At 38.1% G+C, this 8,766-nt stretch overlaps 2 protein-coding genes across 2 annotated transcripts in view; both read left to right on the plus strand.

The window, feature by feature from the left end:
• Positions 1-654: 654 nt before the first annotated feature.
• On the plus strand, positions 655-4,435 carry nenf (neudesin neurotrophic factor). Its single transcript, XM_036593966.1, has 4 exons — positions 655-1,145; positions 1,247-1,307; positions 2,566-2,669; positions 2,770-4,435. Exons 1-4 carry the CDS (start codon positions 1,005-1,007, stop codon positions 2,944-2,946), a joined length of 483 nt encoding a protein of 160 aa, XP_036449859.1. The 5' UTR covers positions 655-1,004; the 3' UTR covers positions 2,947-4,435.
• Positions 4,436-5,075: 640 nt separating this feature from the next.
• Positions 5,076-8,766, plus strand: part of tagapa (T cell activation RhoGTPase activating protein a) — a 5,256-nt gene continuing 1,565 nt past the window's right edge. Inside the window, exons 1-8 of the mRNA XM_036593017.1 lie at positions 5,076-5,522; positions 6,261-6,339; positions 6,486-6,539; positions 6,904-6,976; positions 7,203-7,360; positions 7,688-7,849; positions 7,968-8,077; positions 8,194-8,362. Of these exons, the coding sequence (XP_036448910.1) occupies positions 6,313-6,339; positions 6,486-6,539; positions 6,904-6,976; positions 7,203-7,360; positions 7,688-7,849; positions 7,968-8,077; positions 8,194-8,362 (753 nt within the window). The 5' untranslated portion in view covers positions 5,076-5,522; positions 6,261-6,312. The remainder of the gene's footprint in view (positions 5,523-6,260; positions 6,340-6,485; positions 6,540-6,903; positions 6,977-7,202; positions 7,361-7,687; positions 7,850-7,967; positions 8,078-8,193; positions 8,363-8,766) is intronic.

Here is an 8,766-nt window from a genome sequence, read left to right on the forward strand (position 1 = left end):
GTACCGTTCCACCTTAAATAGTACAGCAGTTACAATCTGGCGCCTTGTAACTGCTGCACCATTTAAGGTGGAACTGGAAAATTCGAACAAGAAGGCTGCTAATTGAAAGCTGACTTCAGCTTCATTGTTTTTTATCTTGCACAAAAGTACATTCGGACAAAAAAACGACAACAATAAATAATCTACGAAATTAACTTTCAACCGAAAATATGCGAAGAATCTTAGCAACTTTATAAAAAGCATGTTAGTGATTTTACCAAAGATCATATGTGAAGTAAACTCAGATGGTGCATGTCTATTCAAGGGGCAAAAAGGGGTTCAGTTCCTGTCTGCTTAAGTCTGGCGTCAGCCGCTTTGCCCCGCCCCCCGTCTCCCGGGGCAACGGCAGCAGCCTGTGCTAAAAGACTGGAGAGCGGGCTGAACAAACCCAAAACAAGACTGTTTTTTCTTAAAATAATCGTATCGGAAAATGCGAGTTTATGTTCACAAAAAGACCTTGAAAATCACAAAAAAATGGCTACAGGTTTGCTGTAATCTTAAAGGAGGAGGGGAGCGAAAAGTCACTGGTGTGAAAATGGGGTCTCGAGACTCTGTTGTCTGCTTAAGGGGGGAATGAGCCCCCCCCCCAGTCGCCTTAACCACGTGACCGCGTTACGGGAAACATTTAGCCGTGGCGGCTCTCGGCTTCATGTATCATCCCTGGTTTTAAATACAGGTTTAAAACAAGGGAATTTCGCCGCATTTAGGTCTGCAGGAATAACATCCGGTCACGAGTCCGAACTTCAAAATAAAGCTCCGGCTGGAAGGAGGAAGTTCTGGGTGTTCAGAATTAGAAACATTACTACACAAAGTGTGTTTTTAGAGTCTAAGAGTTTTTATTCTGTAGTATCCAAGGGTGTCTCTGGAACTTACATTATTAAGGGATAGCCACTTTAGTTCAGGCTATTTTACACGGAATCACGTTACAGCACGTTTGACTGACCGCTCTCCTCAGCGAGCCAAACATGTTGTTTTTGCAGCTTATAACCTGTTTTTCGTTAATGCTAATTTGTTTAGCAGATGAGACGAAATTAAAAGAAAAAGCCGCTTCGAAACCCGTGAGGTTGTTCACCGACGAAGAGCTGAGAAAATACGATGGAACTGAGGTAATCCACTCTGAAACTGGAGATGTCTGTGTCTAATATAGCTGAACACTGAGATATTTCCAATACTGGAAATTTATTTGTTTGTCCTTTGTGTTCTTCAGGAGGGGCAGCCTATTTACATGGCCATAAAAGGTGTGGTGTTTGACGTCACGTCTGGAAAAAGTTAGGTTTGAACTTCTTCGGCTGCGTCGAATGAAACGGCAAATTGTGTCTGTCTTTTTCGCTCTTACACCTCTGTCATTGTGCTTTTCAGTATTGTTGTTGATATTTCCCAATAAAAAGAAGAAAAAAATGACTATACTTCGATCAAATATTACGGAGAAAACAACTGAATGAAACTTCTTTTCCTGTCTGCTCGCCTCCATTTTGCCTGATCTGGTAGTCATATGGATTTACATGCTCATGAGCTCTACGAATACATTTACTGAGGCTGTCGGTTACAGATCAGGCAACATTTCCTCTCCTGTAATACGTTTCCAGTACCGGTGGTTGTTGTCCTGCACTGTCCTGTCTTGATTATAGTAACTCTTTCTTTATTGGGGGGCATTTCAGGAAAAAAAAAAACAAAACTAAAAATATAACTTAAAAGCTATACATCTCTTTGGTGGCCCTTCCCTTTAAACCATTGGTAACCAGCCCTCCTCCTGGAGATCTACTTGCTGCATTTATCATGCTGCTTCCCACCAAACCCAGAACTAAAGCATCTGATCCAGCCAATCGGGGATCTCTTAAAAAGTTAAACAGCTGGAGCAGGTGTGGCAGATTGTGTTTGGAACTAGACTCTGCAGGAAAGTAGATCTCCAGGTTGGTGACAGTTGCATTAAACTTCCCACCTTGAAAGACAGATCCTTTAGTGTTATACCCCCCAAATGTTATACCCCCTCTCCTAATGTTCCCTCTCTCACCCATCACCCATGTTCTGTGTCAGTGGTTAGGATTTTGTTTCTCAGTTTCCTTGTTTCTCTTTGTAAGATCACAGTTGTGTGATTAAACCTGATTTTCCTGTTCACATTTGTAACTGTTATGTAACTGTGTTTGTTTCTGTGTCTTCTGTTTATTTGGTATTCTTTAGCTTATATGAAGTAAAATAATAATAATAATAATAATAATAATAGCAACAGTTTTATATTATTATTATTATAAAGTATTATATTATATTATTATGCTATTTTGAGTCATCATAATTCTCACAATCACATTCTATTAAATATATTAATAACTGTCACTCCAGCACTCCTCCTGCCTCCCAACTGTAGTAAAATTGGACAACAAGATGAATATAGTTATCTTTTTTTCTTCATTCAAATTTTGTTTGAAATATTGTGAGAATACAGTATCATGAAATTAATTGAATCGTAACACCCTTAATCAAAATTATATTAACTGGTTTATTAATCACTACTTTCTTCTTTATTAACAGAGTTTTATGGGAAAGGTGCACCTTATAATGCTCTTGTAGGGAAGGACTCAACCAGAGCTGTGGCCAAAATGTCACTTGATCCTAAAGATCTGACACATGATGTAGTGAGTTGATGTTGGTTTTTACTTTTTTCTAAAGCAGAAGTTCACTACCACTCTGAGAAATTCACGTGCACTAACTGTCTTCCTTTTTTCGCCGTGTCAGACTGGCCTTACTGAGAAAGAGCTTGAGTCCCTGGAGAGCGTATTTACTGGAACGTACAAATCAAAGTACCCTATAGTGGGCTACACCAGCAGACGAATTCTCAATGAGGATGGCAGTCCCAACGAGGACTTCAAACCAGAGGACCAGCCAAATTTCAGTGTCAGAGCTGAGCTTTGATACTTTAGATAAACAGGAACATTTAGCCCTCAGCAGTTCTAATGGTTAGATGTCCCAGACTGATTAATCCTTACTGTCTTTGTGTGAGGTAAGATTCCTATCTAACAGTGTGACCGCAGACAGATACATTTTTCATGATGTTTCTCAACACTGGGTTTTTAGCATTTGTTAACACCATCTCTAAGAACATCTGACCTTTTCTGACGGCGTGTTCTAATGTCAGAATAAAAAGGTACCTGTTGTAACTTCATGTAATCCAATTAACACAGTAATAGGTTGTAATTCTGAAGTAATGGTAATGAAAAGTACAGCTACATGTACATCTAAAGTAGTTTTTACAGCAGTTCATTATTGTTGTAACATGATAATAGGAAATATTTTTATAGGAGATTATTATATGATGTTAAACAGTTTCACCCTGTCTGGGAAAGTAAAAATGTTCTGTGTTTCCATTTATTCTTAAGGTACTATGGGGAAGTTTGGTATTGTTGTGTACTACTTTATACATTGCACCTCTCTCATTTCTTTAAAAGATGGGAAATGAATGTAAATTCTTTACAATTCTGAATATTTATCTTTTTTTATTTTCAAATGTAGCAATATTTCAGTATACAGCACCATATTGTTGTACTTTATCTAGACGCGTCATACTTTTGCCACTGCGTACTGTACGCAGCCGTCTAGTGGTTTTAACCTGATGCGCTCTGGGTGGTCTGGCTACCCACACTCTAGTAAAGGAATGATGCACGCTATGTGGGTCTCCTCTGTGGGTTTTTCCCTGGTGGGCTGCCTTGAAGGTCATTCTAAGCTGTTCACCCACCTGTGTGATATTAAAAAAGTCAAAAGCAACAAACAGCAAATTATTAGTCATAACAAAATCTCCAAAATTACAACTACATATGGGGGGGGGCATACTTCGTTCTCTATTTAATGTATGTTAATGTAATTAAAGGATCGTATTCCAAGTAATTTTGAGACGTTTCTATTGGTCGATTCGTCATGAAATGTTCGCACAATGTAAAGGGCAGCTGCTGTTTTAAAATACTACTTAAATGGCAAATGAAAATGGAAAAATACAAGGTTTTGATCATGACAGCGATGAAATGATTATATGAATTTTGGTACATGTTTGTTTCAGTCTTTGAAATAGTGCATAACTTTACTCGTGATATTTTTTTGTTCAGCCTTTAAATAACTTGCTTTCTCATAAACTAGCGGTGCATGACTGGGAAAGTTAGGTGATTCACTGCTGAAATCACTGCTGTGATATCACAAACCGAACATACAAACAAGCCTGAGGTCTCTCTTTTTGGTATTTATATTCATGCCCTGCTGAAATGTCCAGCTTTACAGTGTGCAGTCCAGGCTGTGTTTTTGTTCTGTTTTATTTAAAGCACCATAGTTCATAATGGTCTGTGTTGATTGTTTTTTTTTCGATTCTGTTATCACAAAGCATTTATACAATAATAAATAACACTCCACTTCATAATTTACGTGCTTTGTGTATTTTTTTTGAACTTCACTGAACTTTCTCCTATAGAACTCCCCCGCATAGTGTACTCCTAAAAACATCAAAGGAGCGCTGATCAGAAACTCATTTACATGCAAACCGTAGACAGTAGGAGGACATACTTACAGACAGTTAGCCACTTCTTCTTTAGTAATCAAACGACTCAGATACACTCATCTATACATTGAGAATGGCCAAATCTATGGGGGTTGATTGTTTTCATGAAATGACAGTGAGTCAGTGAACATATAGCACTGTCAAATGTTGAATCTCACAATGATGTTTCTCTTGTTTTCAAAAAAATTCCCACCATAGCAGATGGACCTGGTGTGATGAATCATTGTAAAGGGCTTATTACTGTAAATGCTTGTCAAGCAAATTATTATCCCAAACGGGCATCTTTATTGTAAATTAGATGGTAAGGTTTCTTTTACCAGAAACATGCCATGTTTAGAAACTGAAAGTTCTTGTTTTTAGAATGCAGTACTGATTAATTACAGTTTGAGGTTTGAAAGTAAGTCATGGTAATAAGCAACAAAAGAGCAAGATCCTTATGATTAATTTAGGGTCACTAAAGATTGAGAAGGCACTCGTCTGGTGTCTTTAGATCATTTGAATGTTGGCGTTTGTTGAGGTTTGTTGGCCTTAAAGCAAGACTGATGTGCTTTCTTGCCAAACATTGACATTTGAAGTGAGCCTACATATTATTATGTCTGAAGTGAACTTGATATATGCCGCCTCTGGATGACGTTACGCCTCACCTATGTGTTACTTTCTCAGTTCAATCTCACGTTCAAGTGATGCATGTATCACTTTCCACCCACAGCTATTTTGTTGCCCTACATAGCTAACGGGGGGTGTTAGCGGTGGGAGTCCGTGATGCTGCTTCCTGTCTCCATTGCACATCAGAATTTCCCTTCTGCCCACCCACTTTCATTTTGTAGTGTATGATGGGTTGTTCTAGTTCAGTGTGCTTCAGTCGTGTGCTAGTGTTGTGAGCTCGCGTGTCGATGCAGCTGCTTTCACTAGTTCTCCTGAACTGAAGTGAGAACTGGATGGTCAAGAGGTGAGAAATTACATTTATTTTCGTTGTGTACAGTTTTTATTGATGCTTATGCTCTGTGTTTGTGGGCGGTGGAATAGTTTCAACGGTTTATTTGCTACAATAATTTGGTTTTCAGCTGCATTTGAATGATTGGTACTTTGTACATACACTTCTTTATATGGAAATGCCACTTTTTCAATACTAGCACATTTCTCCATTATGATACATTATGAATAAACATGATGTCACATTGTTAGTCGATTTACATATGTTATCATTTCAATGTGCTATTGTTGTATGTAATGCATACTTTTATCCTAAATGCAAATTTAGAATAAAAGGTCAAATGACGTTTTGTTGATTTTCTAACTAAAAATATACATCCTCTACAGAAAATAAAATTTAAATTACTGGGGAAAATTAAAGCTTACAATATAAAATGTGCCATAACTTTTGCACACAATTTTGTGTTTATTATTTTTTATGTGCTATAACTTTTGCACAGGCTTATCATTTTATTTATTTTTCCAATATGTTAAATTCAGCAAATAAACAGTAGCTGTGCATTAAAATGTGTGTTAACTTATTTTCAGTAGAAAAGCAACAAAACATGTAACTGGGGGATGTCCAAACGTTTACATATGACTGTATATGCAAATAAGCAAAGTCATATTGTACAAACAGTCATCCAGTAAAACAGCTGTTTTCAGTTTACCCTAAATAACTAACCCAAACCTATTTTTCATGTTCATTTTGCAGGTAAACTGGCAAAGAAACAAGTATTTTGTAGACATCCCACCACAGCGCACTTATGAAGGTGTTGAGTGGCCACGTTGTGGTAAGTTCTCACCTTTAGCCACCTCTTCCAGTATGCCTATTGTCTCCTAATGACATTAGGAGATTTGATTAGTACATGTTTAGCATTGTCTTCCTCTCTGTTAGTTCATGGACAAGATAAGCAAAAGTGCTGTTCTTTTGTTTCAGACAAAATCACAGGCTGAGGACAGCATGGACCTATTCATCATCGCAGCCCCAGCTGTAAGTATTTTTGATTCTCACATATTACGCATACAGCAACTCATACAGAGGCAGCTTAATGTAAATAATAGTTCTGTTGATCTGTTTAACAACCTTAAAGATTAGGTCCTCTTTACTAGAATAAAGCTTGCGCCATAGAATCGTCAACCTGCAGAACCTCAGGGGGTCACTCTGTAACACTGGCCGTGCTTTTAATAATCGTTCTTGGGAAAACAGAGCGGAATGCTTGGGAAAATTCTTTCTTTGGGAAATCTATTCCTGACCATGCATTTTTGTTGACATCAGAGAGACCATTTTAGAGCAGGTCAGGGCGGGTATGAAACCGCTGGCACATCGCTTTATATGTCCTTTTTGCTCCTTTCAGGTTCATGTGAATTCGGGACCCTCCCCGTTTCAGCAGGCATCTGAGAGCAACTTGATCAACTCCTCCCACGCTGGTGAGTTATAAAACAGTCTCAACTGTGTTTTTTGTTTCAAAACTGTGTATGCCACACATATTTGGTGTAAGGGATGATTAATTAAACAAAGATTACTTTATTAATCATTCATTATTCGGAATTTGGAAACATACTATTAGTCATATTCTCAATTTGACATTGCAACAGCCAAACTTGAACTTGGAAGTATTTATTTATTTATTTATTCATTATTTTTTGCTAACAGAAAATATCAACAGAAGGCGTTGGAGGAGGCTTTTCCGGCGAGTGCAGAGGAAAAACATGGATTCTGATTGTGCTCCTCCACCACAAAAAAAGATGCTCTTTGGACGAGCTCTGTCAGACATTTGTGAAAAAGATGACAGTCCTCCCAGACCCATCATGGTACGTCTCCAGTTCACCAACCATACTTTCTTACTACATTCTGCAACTCTTATCTCGTAAGCAAAAACCTTTTATCTCCAAAATTGTAACTTTGCAGGAGAAGGAAAAAAACATTCTTAATTCTTAATGGAGGTTAATGTAAAAATGATTTATTCCGAGTTACATTTTGGATCATTTCTATTCATCGTGAATTTTCATGTAGTGTAAATTATAAATTGTGTCAAAAAATGGAGATAGAAGGTTGTGTTTTGACAGCAACAACATGCAGTGAGTTCATTTTTTATATTTTCATTTACTGACTTTTCCTCACTCTGGACTGTTCTGCAGGACATTCTCTCAGTGTTGTGGAGAAAGGGACCACACACCATTGGACTGTTCAGGAAAGCTGGCAATGCCAAGCGTCTGAAAGAGATCAAGGAGCAGCTCAACAGCGGAGCAGAAGTGGATCTGAAAGATGAGCCTGTGATTTTACTCGCTGATCTCCTCAAGGTAATATTTCAAGAGTTGTTTCTAATTGTCTCAAATGTGTTATATCCAATCTCCTTTTGAGTACAAATGCATCTGAGTTTCCAAGTGTGTTAATATCTTGCCTCCATCTGAATTGTAGGACTTCCTGAGGCACCTGCCTGACAGTTTACTGATAGTGGAGCAGTACAAGGCCTGGATGGCAGCAATGGAAAGACAAGATGTACATGACAGATGTACTGAGCTCCGAATGTAAGTCTGGATTTCAGATTTTCAACTGCATTATTGTCTTTTACTCAAAGATATATTTGAGTTTTGGTACAAGTGTAGTAGTTTAATCCTACTCTCTCTGCTTGTTTTGCTCCTAGGGTGATTAATAAGCTTCCAGAGCCCAATATTCAACTCCTGAAACACTTGATTGCTGTGCTGTACCGCATAAGTCTCAAGGCTGAAATAAACAAGATGGATTCCAGCAATTTAGCTGTCTGTGTTTCACCCAACTTGCTCCAAGCTGACAGGGTGGAAGTGGTGAAAAACGTGAGTAGACTGCTGTCAGTGCTGTCAAGGGCCCACATCATGTAGAACCACATTTTTGTAATGATTTTGAGATAAAAGAGTTTGGTGTAGTATGCAAACACTGTTAAATTTTCAAAATAGTTAATTTGCTCACCAGTTCATACAGTTTAAAAACAGCCCTTTTGAATTAACTGCACTTTTAATGTCACAATATCCAGATGTAGTTAACAAATATCCAGCTGTTCAGTCTACAGCAGTTCAGCCCCACCCATTAACACTGAAGTTAAATGAATGTTTCAACCTGGACTGCTTTTTGAATGGGGCACAATACAGGGCAGCCAATCAGAGCACAAATTGTGAGCATATATATAAGGTACAGGAACAAAGACAGTCTGAGATAAATAGCATTACATATTAATAATGAT

This window comes from Colossoma macropomum, unplaced genomic scaffold (genome assembly GCF_904425465.1).
Source record: "Colossoma macropomum unplaced genomic scaffold, Colossoma_macropomum, whole genome shotgun sequence".
In the NCBI taxonomy this organism is placed as follows: domain Eukaryota; kingdom Metazoa; phylum Chordata; class Actinopteri; order Characiformes; family Serrasalmidae; genus Colossoma; species Colossoma macropomum.